We start from the raw sequence: 19,843 nt of genomic DNA on the forward strand, positions 1-19,843 counted from the left end.
ACATAAAAGGAAGCATGCTTTAAAGCATTCTCATTTCTATCAGGTCTTGTACTAAAAAAGCCAAAAGCCAGTTTGCAATGTCAATGATGTCCTTTATTAACAATATGCTGAAACAAGTCACTTGGTCTCTTTGGGCCTCCATTCCCTTTATCCACATATACCTGAATAATTTCTTGTTTCTCCATTGTTATTGAGATGAACATAAAGGATATAGTGAATGAAGTGACTATAAGTGATAAAACTTCCAGATCAACTCAATGCAGTTGAGTGGGAATAGCCTTTACTGACAACATGCTCAAAATATGTGAGATGAAAGTTCACCACCCTTACTTCCAAGAAGCACCCTAGTTTCACTTTATCCAAGACCCACATTTGTTTGTTCTTCCTTAGTTTGTTTTTTTTTTAAAAAAAAAAAAAGCCCTGACTGTCTTCCACCAATATTGCTGTTTCCTGAGTTCTGAGATTCTTGTTCTCTGCTCTGCCAAAACGAAATTGTATGCCACTAAAATACTTCACATGGTAAAGATAGAGCACATCTTCTATAGAGATTCAGCTCTAGAAATAGATATAACTCATAATTCATCTTCCTTTCCAGGAAAGAAGCTTCACCTGATTTACTTTTGCCTAATACTGAAGATATTCAGAATCTTAAGAAGTCTGTTCTTACAGATAGTGAATAAAGTATTTCTATTTCAATAATGTGAAGAATGGCTTTGGGGGATCCTTAAGTTTACAGTTATGCTTAGAGTTTCCACTTATCGCAGCACAAATGCTCAAGTAAGCACTTGATGATTACTTTAAAAAGTTTGGCTCCAAGTTAAAAGAAACAGAAATTCCCTTAAATATGCTGAGTCAATGAACATGACGATAATAGCTAGAGATTTTTTTTAGGCAGTAATTATTTCTCCTACATGGAGTTACTATTAAAATATTAGTGTGTCTATAAATGGTAAATATGAATTATATGTTGCCTTTACCTTAAAATGCTGTTCAGTTTATGAAAAATATAAGACTTTTAAATACCCATAGAATATTCATTTAATATTAAATTCAAGAAGAACTGCATGCAAGCATTCCAAGGCTGCTTATAACTAAATCTTTTTTGAGGATGGCTCAGGATAGGGCATAGTTTCAATCTGTTGTTGACAGGGTTATTATGAGTCGTATAGCACCTCTTAACAACAATATGAACAATCATAGAAGCAAACATTCATTCACAAAATATTTTTAAAACTACAGTGTCCACAGGGAATTCTGGGAGCTTCAGTGGCACATTCAGTTAGAGTGTGGTACTTATTCAAAGGAGGCTCTGGTGGCTTAGTGGTAAGCAAGTTGTGCTGCCAATATAGAGATATGTAGTTCAAATCCACCAGCTGTTGCACAGGAGAAAGATGGGCAATCTCCTCCTATGTGAGTTACTGTCTCTGAAAACTCACTGAAGGGTCAGCTATTAGTCAGTTCTGACTTGAAGGCACAAAACAACAGAAATAGGATCTAAAAAATATTTCAAACTTGAAGTAGTTTTTTGTCTGAATTATTCCAGATATATGTGCTAACACTACAGTTGCACATTTTAAAAAAAACTTTGTTTTGTGATACTTTCTTCAACATGTCTTGTTGCATTTAAACACATGCAAAATGATGTTTTAGAATGAGCTCATCATTTGTAGATCTTCAGTCCAATTATTTATAGTAACCAACCTATTACCTGTCAATTATTGATGGTCATACATAAATCATCAGCACCAAAATGTTACTCTTCTGTCACTCATTTCCTTCCCAGGCTCTGTTACAATTTTACACACACACACACACACACACACACACACACTGTCTCTGCTAGATGAAATGATACCCTGAATGTCCCCTTCTCATTATTGTCACCTTGTCACCTTGTCACCAACTCTCTGCATTCAACGTGTTATTCATTTTTATTCCAAGGATTGAAGAACTTCATTTCAGGTACTGAATGGACATGATAGAATATTTGAATCCTTGGATTAATAAAGAATATAAATAGCTAATAGTGATTGAACCGATATTTTAACTGATAAGATAAATAGGAATGCATTAGAAGAATGGGGTAAGGAAGTAGAGGAGGGAAAAGGCATAGTTAACAGAAGAGGGAAAAAAACCCAAAAAATATGAACAATATCATGCTAGAAGAAATTAAAGAATTTAGAGAGAGAAAAGAGTGTGTGGGGATAAAAAGAAAGATAAAAGACATTCCATGAAGCCTAAAAACACCTCTCTAAAAGGTAAACCACATAAAGAAGATATTTAAAAATTATGGTTATCCTCTAGATTGCAATATGGATGAGCATTTGAATAAGAAAGGATCAGGGAAATGTTAAAGGCTATAAAAAGTTATGAAAAATGGAAGATAGAGTAGGTGCAAAAAAATTATGTCTCTTCATTTGAGATACTTGTTCAGCTTATGGCATATAAATAAATTTCTAATCTGATTTTTTGTTTTTGTCACAAATAAAAATGATACAATAAAAACTTGTGATGTTATTGCCAACCATTGTTAATAAAATTAAGTTTCTTATGAAAATTGGAAATTAAAAATAATTACTAAATGGTCAACAATAGATCTTTAGATTATTAGATTCTCAGTATCCTTAGTATCAGCATGTGTGTGTGTGTGTGTGTGTGTGTGTGGGTGTGTGGGTGTGGGTGTGTGAAAGGGAAAAAATATTCCTTCTCGCAAGATATTGTATGCAAGTTTATCTGGTCTGTCAATAAACCACAAATGTTCAACTTTGCCAGAATCATTTACCAGATAAAGATCAAGTGAGTGAAGCTAATAAAATTTGCCAAATTTGAATTTACTTTCCCAGTAAGGCATTTCTTTTTCTGTGCTTTACCAAGAAATTCTGTAAATTATTAAGTATATATACAACTTTTTTATAATTTTTTTTACTCAGATATCTTCCTCTACCCCTCCCCACTGTATTTTTAGTTCTCTTTATGGGCACAATGAAGCCTCTTTGAGTTCATGAAAAGAGTTCCTAGGCATCTTCATTCTGATTCATGAATCTGATTCACGAATTAAGAAAAACATTCTGCAAAGAAACCAAGATTCCTCAGGAGCAGAAGCAAAAATTTAAAAAAAAAATCTGCTAAATCTACTCAAAGTTCTTCCATTTTCACATAAATAAATGACTGAAATAGAAATATCTCTATGTTGTTAACGCTGTTGTTCATTGTTGTTGAGTCAAGCGCAACTCACAGCGACCCTATGAACAAAAGGCCTGAAGCCTTTCTATAACTATCGTCCTTTATGAAAGTTCATAGTTTCCCGAGGCATGTTGTTTAGGAAGTGGATGCCACTCCTGCTTCCAAATGCAGGGAAGTCAATTAATTGTTCTAAATATCATACTGAAGACTATTAACATAATTCAAAGGATGAATGAAGAAGTATCAAAAAAAAAAACATTTACTTCTAACCTAGACGTTGTCCTGTTATTTTTAATGCTTCCAACTTCAATACTTATATTTGTAGTCATCCTTTAGTTTAGGGACCTTAGTTTAGGGAGCATTGGTGGCTTAGTGGTAAGAAGCTATACTGCAGCCCCAAAGGCATACAGCTGCTCCACCAGCTGCTCCAAGGGAGAAGGATGGGCAATCTCCCCCCAGACAATAAACTTCTTCTGAAAACCCAATGGAGGGTCAGTTATGAGTCAGTTGCACCTTAACTCGATGGCACACAGCAAAAACAATCATCCTTTAAAAACCTGAAAAAAATCTCTACTATCCTCCAGATGGTGACAATAAAAATTACAATCACCAAAAATGGACAATCCTCTAAGAATCCACTTATGATTTTCAATAAGATATTCAGAAAATCCATAAATATGTTCATTTATTATAAAAGCTAATCGTATTAACATTTATCTTCATTGTTTTAGTAAGTATTTTAACTTTTAAATGGATGAAAATATTCATTCTATGGAGCACAGTCATTTTTGTAACTTCCCTAAAAAACAAACAGGAAGAGTCTACTGTGCTTTGTAAAACTTAAAAAAAAAAAATAATGTGTTTTCTAATTAAAAATACATATACTGAATGAAAGATTTCAAAATTAAATTACATGAAAATGGCAGGTAGAAAATACTAAGTGTACAGCATTATCTATGCTATATGATGGACATTTCAAAGATAAGCATTAAAAATCAATGAAAGTTTTTCTTTCTTTTCAAGGAGAAGAGTGAGGGGGAAGGGAGTGGGTAGGGAGAAAAGTACAACAGTGAATGACTAGAAACCCTAAGTCTGTAAACTTTCACTAAAATTAATTAAATCAATTTTAAAAATCAAAATGTCAATGGAAATTATCTTTTTATCAGGTTAATTAACGAAACTATAGTTTTATTTTGAATTTATTCTTTGAACTTGATCAAATTCAGTAGAACAAATTTTATTTTTAAAAGAGATAAAATTTCTAGGATTTAGCATGATATAATAAATAAGATGCTAGATTTTCATTTTTAAATAATATTATTTTTTCTAGAAAGCGTATTTAAGTAATTTTATGTTTTTACCTTATGGAAACTTCCATAAAATAATGTCTTCACTTCATCTGTGTCAAATGTTATTGTTTGTACTTCACCTCTCGTATCCTTGTTAAAGAACGATAATGTTTTGCTAGAAGCTGTAATCAACATAAAATTGTCACTAAATCATGTGTATAGCATACTTTTACAGAAAGTATTAGAAAATAATTATTGCCAGGAGGCTAAAAAAATTAATAACTTCAGTTAGAAAAAATAATAAGAATACTTATGGGCTAGTTATATTTTGAAAATTGTAGGCACAAGAGCCTATATTCAGTAGATATATTCAGAGAGTTCTTAAAGAGAAAAAGAAAAGATATAACTAAAAATATATATGCATGTGCCTTAAAATAAGATAAACATCCTTACGATCCACAATCACTCCAACTTGTGGTTTGTAGTCTCTGTCTGTGATTTGCCAAATTGCAAAAGGGTCATTTGGAGATTCAGGAAGAAGTCTGAACAATAATATAATCGTATATGATGGAGGTAGGCCATTTGGATGTAGGTCTCTGTTGGATAAAACAGATAAATCTAAATAAGTAATATATAGATAGGACTTCACATTAGAAATGGAGAATATTTTAGATTTGAAGGCCAGAGATGCACATGGTTAGTGTCAGAAAATACAACAACAACAGGTCTACATTAGAAGGTGAAACACAAAGCATATCAAAAGAACAAACACTAAAGATGCATTATAGAAATGTTGTTGTTACATGCTGTAGAGTCTTACCAAGTCATGACCTTTCAGGGGAGTTTTAGAGGCTGTAAAACCCATGGGAGGATATTGGCTATCTTTCTTCTGTAGAGTAGCTGGTGGATTCAAATCTCCTGCCTTTGGGCTAGTGCCACAACCCATTACCCTAGGCCACCAGAGCTCCCTATTACATAAATGTTGCTATGTGCTGTCAAGTCAGAATCAACTCATTGCTGATGTCCAGAAGGTTTGCAGAGGTAGTAAATAGCTCAGGAGAAGATCACCCACCTTTCCCCCACAGAACAACAGGTAGGCTGGAACTGCATGCATTAGGGTTGAAGAGCAGCTCCTTATCATGAAGCCATCAGATCCCTCTATTATCAACAGTCATACTTTCTCTTGTAACTGATAAAATCACAAAAGTCTGATAAACTACCAAACAGCTTTTTGTCCTACTGTTAAGAACTAGATTTTCATAACATATAAGATTATGAAATTATATAATAAATTTAAAGTAATAAACACTAAAGCTATGAATGTTGTTTAAAAAAACAGAATTTTACTAAATAGCCTTAATATTCCATATCAAGGATATGATATTATAGGCAAAGCAATGTAAATCTTAATTTCTTCTTCCTTATACCTAAAATGAGGCTGGTGATAACAGTGTTTTAAGCATTAAGCTGCTAACCGAAAGATCAGTCTTTCAAAGCTACCTGCACTCCACGGCAGAAAGGTAAGGCAGACTGCCTTAATGAAGGTTGTTATTGTTATGTGCCATTGAGTCACCTGCAACTCACAGAGATCCTGTGCACCTCCTACGATCTTCTGAAACCCGCCCTGTTGTAAGCCAGTGACTTTGATACAGCTACCTCCATTGCCCTAGTCTCTGTATCAATCCATCTCTTCCGGGGTCTTCCTCTACTGCACTGTTTTTCCACCCTGCCAAGCATGATATCCTTCTTCAAGGATCGGTCCCTCCTGGCAACATACCCAAAGTATGTAAGATGGGGTTTCAAAATCCTAGCCTCCAAGGATAAACTTGGTTTCACTCTCTCTAAGACAGACCTATTTGTTTTCTGGCAGTTCGTTGCTTGTTCAAGACTCTTCTCCAATACCACAACAAAAAGTCATCAATTCTTCTTCTGTATTTCTTAGTCATTATATAGTTCTCTGATGCATAGCAAGGAATTGGAAGACCATGAATTGGATCAGGCACACCTTAGTCTCTAGACTTGACATCCTTGCTTCTCGGTCCTCTGGAGAGGGCACTGACAATGCAATTCATCTTTTTTTATTTCCTGACTGCTGGTGTCAAGAGTGTTAACTGTAGATCTGAGCAAGCTATAACTGTTAACAACCTCAGTCTCTTCTCCATCATGGCACTGCCAATTGGCCCAGTGGTGAGAATCTCTGTCTTCTTGAGGTTGAGCTTCAATCCATATTAAGGACTCCAGTCCTTAACCTTCTGCAGCAAGTGCTTCAGGTCTGCCTCAGTTTCAGCAAGCAAGATTGTGTCATTTGCATGTGTAGGTTGTTGATGAGTCTTCCTCCAATACTGATGTCACTTTCCTCCCGGATGATCTGTTCTGCATATAGATTGAAAAGGTATGGAGACAAGATGTATCCGTGACACACTCTCTTCCTGAATTTGGATCATGCAGTGTTTCCTTACTCTGTTATGAGGACTGCTTCCTGGTCCAAGTATAGGTTTCTCATAAGCCAAATCAAGTGTTCTGGATTCCCATTTTCCCCAAGGTTAGACACAACTTTTTTTGATCAACACAGGCAAATGTCTTTGCATAGTCAACCCATGAGGCATTCATTTTCTCAATTCTATAAGGTCACTAAGAGTCAGAATGACTTGATGGTAATAGGTTTTGGTTTATCTCCAATAGGTTTCCCAAACTCCCCTGAAATCAAATAACTCAAATAGGCCTAGAAACTCACATTTCCCCCCAGATAAAAAACAATAATAAATGTTAAAACTATGTCCATGTGCAGAAGTTTAATGATGATAAAGGGATGTGATCTAATTAGGAGGAAATGGGTTTTGGGTTTTGTGGTTTTCTCTTTTTTTTTTTTTTTTCGTTCTTAGGCTGTTTGACAAAAAAATCTGGTCCCATGTGTCCATCCAGAGCTTACTCTATAATTGTTCTGGGAAATCTTTGAAGCAAACTTAATGGTTTTATGTTTGAGACCATGAAGAAATTTTTTCCCTTAAGGTAATAAAGGAGGATAATCAACTCTAGGAATGGAAAGGACTCATTCTTCACAAACTTTGGCAAGGACACAGAATGTCTCCTGAGGTTCCATGTCCTTGTACCACAAAGAAAACCTTCTGATACCTAATTCCTTCTTATTTCTTGCAACATATGCTGGGCTTTATGTCCAAAAACATAGTATCTTAATAATAGTCCATGTTAAAAACACTTTTTAATTTTAGCTCATTTCTCATCTATCCAATTCCCTTCCTTTCCCCCCCCTGCCCCCGCGCCCCCCCCCCGTTCTCAGTTAACTAGTGTTAATGGAAAGAAAGATAATTGTGTATCTATGTCTTTGCTTTTGATCCCAAATTCTCATTTTTGGAAAGGCAGTAAAGTCACCATGTATTAAAATAGAGAGATCATATCTGGGAGAATCTGAAAGCGCCAAACATTGAGTGTTGTGGCTCACTGATAAACCTCCAACTGGTAACCATTGAGGCTAATCATAAAAGAGGGGAGCTTAGTGTGTGGTCAGACTATAAAACAGGATTTGTGTTTCCTTAAGAGAAATTAACTCTGGTTTTAGTCTGAATTTCCCGTCAACTTAACCAGAACATTTCAAATTTCAGACCTCATTTTCTAACACTACCCTAAGTTTCCGAAAGTTTTATTTTTTCTTGTTCTTTCCATAAGTTGCCAAACACATATTTTTAAAGATAAAAAGTTTTCATTCCACTGAATAAAAAAATACATATGTTGATTATTGTAAACAGGTGAAAACTTATATGAATTAAAATTACAGCCTCTAGGGCCAGCCAACAGATTGTAAGAGCATCAGCCTGCCCAATCATAAACAAGCAAATGTGCCGCAGAGAGTTTCAGTGTTTCCGGAGAGTTGATGCACTAAGAAGAATCCCTGTTCTCACTGAACATACTGTTTTTCTACACCACAGGCAGAAACGGTTGGTATAACCAGTTGCCTTCCTGTCTAAACAGCCTCCCTCAGAAGAAGCATGAATATAATTCTCGGCTCTGAATGTGATGAAGCACAAGATTTTTTTAATATACTCCCTAAAAAAACCCTAAGACAAAAACACATCACTGCCCTCAAGTCAATCCCAATGCATGCTGACCTTCCATCAGGATTCTGAAGACACAAATCTTTAGAAGAGGAGATCCTGATGGATTCAGACTGCCAAGCTTCCAATTGTTTGTTTTCACCGTTGTTGTTGTTGTTACATGCCATTGAGTCGGCTGTGACTATAGAGACCTTATGCACCATAGCCTTGAACCCTGCTCTGTGCCAAGCCAGTCTCACTGGCTCTGAGTCACCATTACCCCAGTACCATTACCCCCATTACCCCAGTAACTGTGTCAATGCATCTCATCCAGGGTCTCCCTCTCCTGCACTGTCGTTCCACCTTTCCAAGCATAATGTCTTTCTCCAAGGACTGGTCCCTCCTGGCTACATGCCCATAATATGTCAGATGGAGCTTCAAAATCCTTGCCTCCAGGGAGTAACTTGGCTTCACTCTTTCCAGGACAGAACTGTTTGTTCTCTTGGCATGATATATTCAATATTCTCTTCTCTAGCACCAAACTCAAGATCATGGAGTCTTCTTCTGTCATCCTTATTCATCCTTATCCATTGTCTAGTGTTCTGATGCATAGAGAAACTCCATAGGACCTCTTATTCCTGATGTTGTGTGCCATTCAGTTAGAACCAATTCACAACTTACCCTCTAGCCTGTTTTCAGAGAGAGTAAACTGCACAGGAGGAGAATGCTCATCTTCTCCCCACTGAGAAGCTGGTGGATTCTAACTGCCTGCCTTAGGATTGGCAGCACAAATTATCTCTGGGCCACCTCTTAGAAAATGCCTAATCTTCCTGCGCAAATATAGTTAAAGCCTGTCACCTTTAAAAATTCTTTTGGCAATTCTAGTATTCTAGGACTTAGAAACACAGCAAGGATTACTAGAACCTCAAAAGACATTGCAGCCATGTAAAGGAAAATAACTCCCTGGTCATACTTACGCTGTAGGCTGATTCACAAAGGCATTTTTCTGAAGCCTGTAAGCTGAATAGCTAGGAAAGGATCCTGACTCCAAAGATACTCCTTGGACAGAAGCAAAATTCTTCTCTGTCAAGTTGTAGGCTTCAAGCATTTTAAATCCTTTATATTAGAAAATTAATAAAAATGTTAGAAAGTATTCATTTATTAGTCAAAACTTGAAGTAAGTTAGCCCAAGGATATTAATTCTTACCTGGTGAGGTGTAGCCATCCAAATAAATGAGAGGACAACCTGGAAGGCGCAATATTTTTTAAGAATGATTCATTAAAATGATACACAGATTCTACACATGCAGAGAAAACTACTGTGTTTCAAATAAGTCAATGATTCATTTTAAAAGCAATTTATCAATCCAACTTTCTGTAGTATATCTCTCACAAATTTCTCATGTGTATGAAAGATAAAGGTTTCTGAATATTCTTTATTCCAATTAGAAATATCAAAATTCTTAAAAATAATGAAATAGAAAGGAAAAGTTATTCACATGTATTTCAGTAACTAATTTCTCTCCCAGTGAATGTTAACCATATACAAGGGTGTGAGGAGTTTCTCCATATCCATTCATTTTCTTTATCAAGCATCATAGCCTCCATAGTGGCCACCAAACAATTTTAAGTGGTGAAAATAATGTGTTTTTTCCTCTGTGCATCACACAGCTTAGAGATACCAGAGCGTGGCATCCATGCCCCAGGTGTGGAAATGAGGCAACCCTAGCCTTTTACCCCTTTCACTTAATGCATCCTTAGAGTCAATATAATATTTTCATTTAAACAAAGGGCTCTACAATTTTAAAATAGAGTAAAACTGCTGAAATTTCTTGTCTTTTGCCACAACTAATCAAAGTTCTGAGGTTTTAATGTAATGTTTAATGAGGAAAAATATTGCCTTGATTAGCATAGTCCTGCCTAGATTATAGGGGCATGACTGGTCATAACTATCTTCATAATCTAAATCTCAAGAATCAGTGCTCTTGGATGAGGAAGAGAATAACTCGATTTAAATAATCAGTCTTTGGCTCATCATTTTATCTTATACAACAAATTTAATGTAATCAGAAAAATTTAAATAAAAAATCCAAATGGGGACCGATTGAATTTCTATAGAACACATATGCACAAGCTTGGTTTCCCTTACATTCATGAAGAACAGATGTTGTCAGAACAAATAACAATTGCTGGAGAAAACCTAATTAAAAAAATACCAATTGATAAAGAACAGGCAAAAACCTTCCTTTCACAGAAATACTTCTATATATGTAGCTCTAGACTTCAGATTCAGTTACTCAAAGGTCACAGGATGCTGGAATGGTGGGAAAAGAATATATTCAACTACTTTATTTCCATACAAGGGATATTAGATTTTCAAGGCTAAAAATGGCTCTGACAAACTGATTTATGAAATAGGAACAATGATTCATCAAGTTCTCAAAATGCTTTTTCCAGGATCTATTTATGTGCAGACTTGAACACATAAAGAATAGAGAATTGTCTGCTAATTATCTACTAGTTGTCTATTTTTTTAAAACAAGTAAGATTATGGGTCCATGTTGATCATAACTTACTTGAAGTAGCAGTTTCACAAACAAATGTAATAAGGTTGTCCTCAATCTTCTCAAAAGACTCAAAGTCATCAACGATGAAAACATGCCTTTCGCTTGGTTTGCTGGCAATATTGGCAAGCTCATTGTAGTCAACATCGGCCACGCCAACTACAAAGACACTGAACCCTGCAAAACAGCATTTAAATGGTTAATTGCATGTACCTTTTACCTCCTTTTATTGTTTGAGCAATTCAAAAATTCTTATTGAAAATGATGCTTTATTTTCTCAGGACCTATACAGCAATTCTTTTTATGAATAAATAAATTTCCCATGTCCTATTTTCTGGTTTATGAAATTCAATTAATTGTATTTTCTCAAATAAGCACTTAACAAAAGACAAAGCTTTTATAGCAGGAAGAGTTAATGTGGTAGACATTTCCTTCCACAAATCCATAACTCTAACATACACACAGTACTGAAGCTTTTTTAGGTACCATTAACAGTTTAATGTATGGGACTCAGAAACTAAAAGTAGGATCATTTTAAAATTTGAATTCTTGAAACTGATTCCCACAATGACCTTAGACACAAAGGCAGTCCTCTGGCCACCTTTAAAATATAATTTACAATTCTTACTGACAACGATTTTCATTTATATAGAGTAATAAAAATATAATGTACATGTGAAAAGTTTAACTTGACATCAGAAAAGTAAACCACATGGAAAAGAATGACTTTTAGTCAGAGATAAATAAAATAATTTAAGAGGAAATCCACAAACCCAAAATAAAAGAAATACACTCAAAATATATCTAGCACTAAGGATCAATGATTTTGTAAAATCCCACATATGGGAGAATCTAGAGAGCATTATGCTGAGTGAACTAACTCAGTCATATATCGACACATACTGCATAAGTTCTTTACTGTAAAAATGGAAAGATAACTAGTAAAATGTGGATAAATGTCCAAAAGTGAAAAGGGTGAGGGACAAAGGAGTAGAGGATATAAAGGGGAGGAAATCAGTAGGATGACAAAGTTTGGTGAGCAGAGGAGAAGGGATTAGAAAAGATTCAATGGGGACCTGAAAAAAACAGGACAATAGTAACCATAGATCAATGATCATACATTTTCTAAAATACAATGAATATGAATGATCATTTGAAACACAATATAAAGATAGGAATATATAAAACACAGTATACATGAATGATACACAATGTATATGAATTTTATATGCAAACCATTCTAAAATTAAAAAATTAGAGGAAAAAAATTTATTTAGTAACATAAAGCAATAAATTACAGAAAGGTCAGTACAAAGAAATACATCTATTCTAAGTGTAAAATTTATTACTAATCCAAAAATAATAATTTTAGATGAAGGACCACTTTGTATAGATGGAAAATTTCATGTAACAATGCACAATTCACTATAATAGATTGTGCTGATCATAAAACTGTACAATATGTCCAACTTAGCCCTTGCCTGAATAAGTGAAAGGTCTTTATTTACTGAAAAATATTGGACAAAAATCTAGTTTCCTCTCTTATAATCCTAAATATTTTCTAATTCAAAATATCTAATAATCTAAACAGCATTGTTGGTGAGGGGACCTCCAGATGTTTGGATGGTAACATCTGTCCCAGAGCTGCCTCTGAGTCCCACTACTTCTTTGCCGTGCACCATTCTGAAAACCACATCAGGTTTGCATCTGCAGGGACCAAAGGCTTCCTTGTGTCTCTCCCTGAACAGGAAGCGGCCTCAACATTCCTTTCTTGTGTGGTAGGAAGCCTGCTCTAGGGAAATTTGATTTGCCACTAGATAGACTCTGAATCACTTTTTATACAAAGAATACACTCTGTCCCTTATGAGCATTTACAAAACATTCCACAGTAAAATAAAAACATAGCAGAGATGTAGAGTACAGAGGCAAACAGAACAGTGAAGTCACAACACTGACAGTCCTTTTGCCCTCATTCCTGAACATTTATAAGCATTAGAATAATGAGTCAGACTGGGCATTAAATGAACCACTGCACTTACCTGACTGCTGGATGACAAAGGCTGCTTTCTTGACCTCATCCTGTGACCGACCATCTGTGACCACCACCAGCACCTTAGGGACGTTCTTTCTCATGCCGCTCTCCCAGGTCAACACCTTCTCCTTGATAAACGTGAGGGCCTTGCCTAGAGGGTGGCAAGAACATTCTGGTGTCACCTCAGGAAAAGCTACCTTCATGCCATCAGTCATGCCCAACTGATAAGAATGTGGTCTCTACAGTCACATTACATGGTCCATTCCCCTACACATTCTCCTACATGGTAGGAAAAGGCTGATGAATAGTCTGATTCATTATACCTGTTCTTGTGTTGCCTCCTCTGTATCTAATGTTCTGGAGAGCCCCAAGGGCTTGGGCCTTGTCATTGTATGTGTTCAGCTTAAACTCAGACTTGACCTCGTCACTGTACTGCACAAATGAGACCTGCACAAACGAGAAAGGACATGTAATTTGGATGTAAGTACTAGATTTATTTATATATACTGTGTGTATATACATATATAACATAGTTGGAGGAGGAAGGGCAATCTCCTCTCATGCCTCTGAAAATCCACTGGATCAGTTAGGAGTCAGTTCTGACTTGACCGCATGCACAACATCAGCAACAACAATATATATTATCTGGTGGTGTAGTCCACAGTGTGATGTGCTGCTAACCCAAAGGCTGAGTGTCTGCAGCTGTTAAAACCACTATACTCACCTCTCATTTAGATTTACAGGTTCAGAAATCAAATGGAGTGTTGCTATGAATTGGAATCAGGAACCAACTCCACAGCAGTGAGTTTAGGGATTCTTAGTTTACATAAATACATAGATAGAGATAGAATGAGAGAGGAAGAAGATGCTGTCGTGAGGTGCTATCCAGTAGATGGTGACTCACATTATTTTGAAGTGCTCTTGAGTTGGGTACAACCCATAGCAACCCTATAAACAATAGATTTGCACCCTGTTCTATCTTGTGCCATCATCATCATCATCATCACCATTCCTGACACACTTGAGCACTTTGCTGCAGTCACTATGTCGATCCATTTACTTGGGAGTCTTCCTCTCTTCCACTGGTACTCCACCTTTCCAAGCATGATGTATCACTCCAAAAAATTGTCTCTCCTAGAAATATACCCAAAGTAGGTGAGATGAAGTTTCATCATCCTTGCCTCCAAGGAGCATTCTGGTTTCACTTTATCAAGACATATCTGTTTGTTCTCTTGGTAGTCCATGGAATTTTCTCTTCTCCAACACCACAACTCAAAGGCATCAATGCTTCTCCTATTATCTTTATTCAATGACCAGCTCTCAGATGCATAGCAGAGGCCTTGAAAGACCATGGCTTGAAACAAGTATAACCTAGTCTAGACTAACATCACTGTTCTTCAGGTCTTTGTAGAGGTTTCTGACTGCAGACTTGCTCAATACTATATGTCTGTAGATCTCCTGACTTCTGGCATCAAGGGTGTGGGTTATAGATCCAAGCAAGATGAAATAATTGACAATTTCAATCTTCTCACCATCCATCATAATATTGCTCTTGAACCAGTGGTAATGATTTTTGTTTTCTCAATGTTGAGATATATTGAAATATATATTGAAAGCTGCAGTCCTTGATTCTCTGTACCCAGTGCCTAGAGTTCTCATTACGTTCAGCAAGCAAAGTTGTGCCATCTGTGTAACAGCACAACTTGTTGATGAGTCTTCCTCCAATCTCAATGCCACACTCTTCTTCATAAAGTTCAGCTCCTTAAATTATTTACTCAGCATGAAGATTGAATATGTATGAAGAAATAAAAGAGGAAGAATTCATTTGGCATTTCTCAAATTAAAAGAACCAAGAAACAAATTCAAGCCTCCAGGTGCAATACTGAGAGATACAATGAAAATTCTTGAATGATCCAGCAAGCATCGAAAGATAGTAGAAGAAATGCATAGAGTCACTATAACAGAAAGAATTGGTTGACGCTGAAATATTTTTGGAGGTACCATACTATCAAGAGTCAATGGTGATGAGGGAAGAAGTTCAAGCAGAATTGCAGGTATTGGCAAAATATAAGATCCCAGGAACAAATGGGATACCAACTGACATGTTCCAATTAACTGATGCAGCCCTGCACATGCTCATCAGTCTGAACCAGGAGATTTGGAAGATAACTCTCTTCCTTCTCAGAAACATATTAAAGAAAATAGAAAATAATAAAGATCAAAATGCAGTTTTTACTGAAAAGTTTATGTTCTTAAAAAGAGAATTTTGGTGACATAGTATGTAACATGTTGCACTGCTAACTGAAAGGTTGGCAGTTCAAATTCACCAGCTGCTGCTGGGTCACCTCCTCCCATAAAGATGTACAGCCTTAGGAATGCTGTGGAGGACCAATCTGAGTTGAAATCAACACTCTCAGCAGTCATTTTATCTATTTAAAAAGAAAAATAAAAAAGAAATATTGAAACATTTCCTATAAGTAGCCCCCTCTGGAATGACACCCACCTGAATTCCAGCAGGATTGACTTCATCAAAGGCTCCCACAGTATTGAAGATAAATTTTACAACTTTGTTAAAATTATCATCCCCAATACTCCAAGAAGCATCAGTCAAGAACACAATATCTGCCTTAGCTCCTTTGCATACTGAAAAAAAAAATTAAAAGATGTCCCAAATCTCATTAGTTAATTCATTCAAGTGAAATACATAACTGCAAAACAAACCCTAACACCTATCTACTTGAAGTGTGGTCTGGAAGCACCAACCGCACCTGGCTGTGGCTGAACCCTAAATCCCTGACCCCGAGCTTCCTGAACCATAATCAGCACTAACAAGGCACACAAGTGATTACTACAAAAAATAACAAAGTTTGAAAGTATGTGAACCAGGAAAGCTCAGGTCTACCTGTCTCTCTGCTGTTTTGTGCTATAGAGTAGACTTCAATTTACGACAGGCCCACGTGACAGAGGAGGGCTGCTGCAGTGGCTGTCCCGACTGTCATCTTGACAGCACCAGACCGCCAGGGTTTTCCTGCAAGGAGCTCTGGAAAGCTTCACGCTACCAGCTTTCTGATAACAGCCAAGTGCTCAACCTTCACATCAGGAGGAGGCCCCTTCGCCTCCCTAGTGCTCTGGAATTACTCTGCTTATGTTCACTATGCAAATAAAGCACTTTCTTCAAGGGACTTCACACAATAAATAAGGGGAAAACAGTAAAGGTCAAGGCTTAAAGAGAGCACTCAGCACTCAGTGGGTATGGGTTTTTTTACATAATAACTATCAAATATTTGCTGCAAAAAAAGGTGTTTTGCAATTTCAAAGCAGACCACTTAATGTGTTGAGAGTGAGAGAGGTAATATTTTTTTAATCTTTAATTCATTCTTGGAGGCTAAAGAAAAGCTAAAAAATAGATTTGTAATGAAATTTTAGTGTATAAAACTCAAAATATTTTTAAAGCAAGATTATATCTTGAATTTATGTTAACATGTCTAAAAAATCCATTATTATTTTATACCATAGTAAAGAATTATAATTTTATTTTTTAGTAAGTTTTATGAAAACATACCATTCTGGATCTTTCTAAGAAAAATAAAAGCACACTTTTAAAATATGAAGTGCTTTCTGCTGACTGGAAACAGAATGTGAGGAAAAAATGAACCAGCAGTTAATTAGTTTAAACTTAATTTGATAAAGCATTGAAGAACAATCCCCAGTTATTGAGAAACTAGATTTAAATATCTCAGTCTGTATTTTTGTCATGACAGGAGTCCAGAGCGAAGTCTGCATAGTGGAGTGGACCTGGGGGGAGGGATTGTAAAACAATGAAAGAGTTTTTCTTTTATTTTTCCAAGAGGGTAATGTACTGGGGGGGAGGGGGGAGAGGAGAGAAAAGTACAACAATGAATGAATGGAAATCCAAAGTCTCTGTAAATTTTCATTGAAATTAATAATAAATTTAAATAAATAAATAATAATATATAATACCAAAAAAACCTATCTCAGTCTGTCTTTTTATCACCTCACTATAAGTGACAATCAAGTTTCAAGCTTTGAGGAGAGAAAATATTTTTGGCTTTGTGTAATAGAGTAGATCCCAGGAACTTCTCAGGGCAAAGGCAGGAATTTCCAAACAAACTGAGCTTAGGATTAAGTCGCAATTACAGTCAAAAGGTTGTTGCCAAACTCTGAGAGGAAAGAAATGCCCATTGTGTCACTGTGGACCATGTAAAATATTTCAGTATCAATAGACCTTAATATGCAAAGGTGGAAAAACAAAGAATCCCAACAAAAGAGCCAGAGTAGCCTGGGACAAATTTGAGTCACACAATAATGTGCCAGGGAAGAAGAAATTTTAAAATATAGGTTATTCTCAGTTTTAAGGACCTAAAAACACCTCAGCAAGGTTGATAAATCAAAAATGTACTTTAAAATTTGTAAATGATATATGTTATTACTGTTACTATGTACCGTCGAGTCACCTGTGACTCCTTAGCAACCTTATGTACAACAGCCCTAAACCCTGCCCTATCCTGTGCCAATCCTATTGGCTCTGACACAGCTACCCTCATTACCCCAGGCACTGAACCAATCCATATCATTGAGGGTCTTCTTCTCCTCTACTGTCCCCCCACCCTCCCAAGCATGACATCCCTCTCCAAGGACTGGTCCCTCCTTGCAGCATGCCCAAAGTATGTCAGACGAAGCTTCAGAATCATTGCCTCCACATGCAACATAAGTTTTTAAAAGCCCATTAACCCTCGTCAGCTGAACTTATTGTACAGTTAGCTATACTTACCCTCCCGGGCTGGTGGAATCGTGGGAGGGGGAGGAGGTGTGGGTGGTTCTGTGGGGGCTTCGGTTGGCTTTACAGCTAGAATTTAAAAATAAAAAAAATTTTAGAAAAAAAAAAGCTCATGTGTACATTTCATATTGCAAGAAGTAAATATTGGGAGCAGTTAAAGTCCTCAATTCATAAATTAACTCTTGGGGGGTAAAGATCTTGTCCTGATGGCAGTGACATCCTGGGCCTTCTATTTCACCCAAACTTGGCACCATTGAGTCTATTTTAGAGTTAAAAGAAATTATAGCAAAGGTTCAGAGAAAACTTCAGACTTTTGGATAGGATCAAGTGGATAAGCAACTAATATGGCTGCTGATTAATCTTCTCATCATCTTCCAAAACCACTTCTTCCCCACTAAAGTCTTTTCCTTAAAATAAGGTCAACTCTATCAGAGGGACAATATGGAATGGATGCAGAGAAAGGTCCTGAAAATAGCCAATAGCCCCATCCTGGAGCACACTATCACTACTGCTCTCTGTAGGCAGAAGTGTCTGTGTAGGCTTAAAGTTTCAAGAAGCCACGTAAGACCCCACATTTAGAATATGCTCTTCCCCAACCTTCACAAAAACTTTTCAGATTAGTCAAAAACTTACTGGTGTGCTCTTTGACAGAGACCCCTGGTCCCTCCAGATTTGGTGTCTGCACAAACACAGTGGCCCCATACTCAGTGTCTGGTGAGAGGCCAGTGAAGCAGTGACTGGTTTCTGATCCTCGCACTGTGATCTCTTGTCCTCTGGTTCCTGAATATGGTGACAAAGGAAAAGGTCAATGTCATCACCATCATATTTAAAGGCACTTTTGTACCTAATGTTCTAAAGTAAATGATGTCCTCTTTAGTGAAATTTAAGGGTTGATACAATGTGCTGTACTTTTCTCTTGTTGCTGTTGTTCTTGTACACGTACCATCTGCAGGATTTAGTTTCAATCTGTAGGAGGTCGCAGCCCGATGAGGTGTCCATCTGACACAGAATGTATCCCACCCCACTTGGTAAGTTTTCAGATCTGTCACGTTCAAATATACTACAAAAAGGAAAGAGGAAGAAAAAAATGCTGACATCATATATCAGAAAACATACTTTTAAACATAATGTAGCTTTAAAACTGTCAAGATAGGCGAGCTCTGGTGGCCTAGTGGTAAGAAGCCGCAACTGCAATCTCAGAGGTGAACGATTTGAATCCACCAGATGCTCTGCTGGAGAAAGGGAAACAATCTCCTCCTGTACCAGTCAGATATGATTTGACGGTACACATAAAAAATAATGAAATAAAATAAATTTTTTTAAAAAAACACCTGTCACGATAGCTTAAAACTAAATCTGAAAATCTTATTTCCTTTTTAAGAAACACACATGAAAATGTAATCTAACTAAAACAAGATCACTGTTTTTCAAATATAGGAAACTCCATATAGTTTCACTCAATACTATGAAAATTAAAGTTGTATCATTGAAAATTATAAGAAATTTTTCTGATGGTCTTCCTTCTAAGTCCTTGAGTCTTACCAAAGTCCTTGAGGGTAACACATTTGTCTTAATCTAGTCAGTAATCACAGCTTTTCCTTGGAAAACTTCACATTCAATCAACATATTTAGATAATTTATTTGCTATTGTAGTTGTTTACCGTAGAGTCAGAACCAACCCATAGCTGACCCTCCAGTGGGTTTTCAGAGGCAGCTAATAGTATTTGAGGAGAATTCCCATCCCTCTCCCCCAGAGAAGCTGGTATCCTCAAGCCACGATCCTTCGGGATTGCTGTGCAGCCTCTTGCCACTAGACCACCAGGTACTCATATATTTATGAGTGTCAAAAATAGCATCCCAGCATCCTGACTCTAATTTTACAAACCCTTTATATATACAGATGATGATTAGTTCTCTAATTTTTAGCC

At 36.5% G+C, this 19,843-nt stretch overlaps 1 protein-coding gene across 1 annotated transcript in view; it reads right to left on the minus strand.

Moving 5' to 3' along the window:
• Nucleotides 1-19,843, minus strand: part of COL12A1 (collagen, type XII, alpha 1) — a 146,907-nt gene that overhangs the window by 34,289 nt on the left and 92,775 nt on the right. Inside the window, exons 40-50 of the mRNA XM_006896968.1 lie at nt 18,859-18,975; nt 18,549-18,695; nt 17,910-17,984; nt 15,621-15,760; nt 13,441-13,564; nt 13,125-13,268; nt 11,098-11,262; nt 9,729-9,767; nt 9,499-9,637; nt 4,926-5,068; nt 4,545-4,654 (exon numbers count right to left, since the gene is read on the minus strand). Coding sequence (XP_006897030.1) covers nt 4,545-4,654; nt 4,926-5,068; nt 9,499-9,637; nt 9,729-9,767; nt 11,098-11,262; nt 13,125-13,268; nt 13,441-13,564; nt 15,621-15,760; nt 17,910-17,984; nt 18,549-18,695; nt 18,859-18,975 — 1,343 coding nt within the window. The remainder of the gene's footprint in view (nt 1-4,544; nt 4,655-4,925; nt 5,069-9,498; nt 9,638-9,728; nt 9,768-11,097; nt 11,263-13,124; nt 13,269-13,440; nt 13,565-15,620; nt 15,761-17,909; nt 17,985-18,548; nt 18,696-18,858; nt 18,976-19,843) is intronic.

This window comes from Elephantulus edwardii, unplaced genomic scaffold (genome assembly GCF_000299155.1).
Source record: "Elephantulus edwardii isolate Elephantulus edwardi_28Jun2011 unplaced genomic scaffold, EleEdw1.0 scaffold00194, whole genome shotgun sequence".
In the NCBI taxonomy this organism is placed as follows: domain Eukaryota; kingdom Metazoa; phylum Chordata; class Mammalia; order Macroscelidea; family Macroscelididae; genus Elephantulus; species Elephantulus edwardii.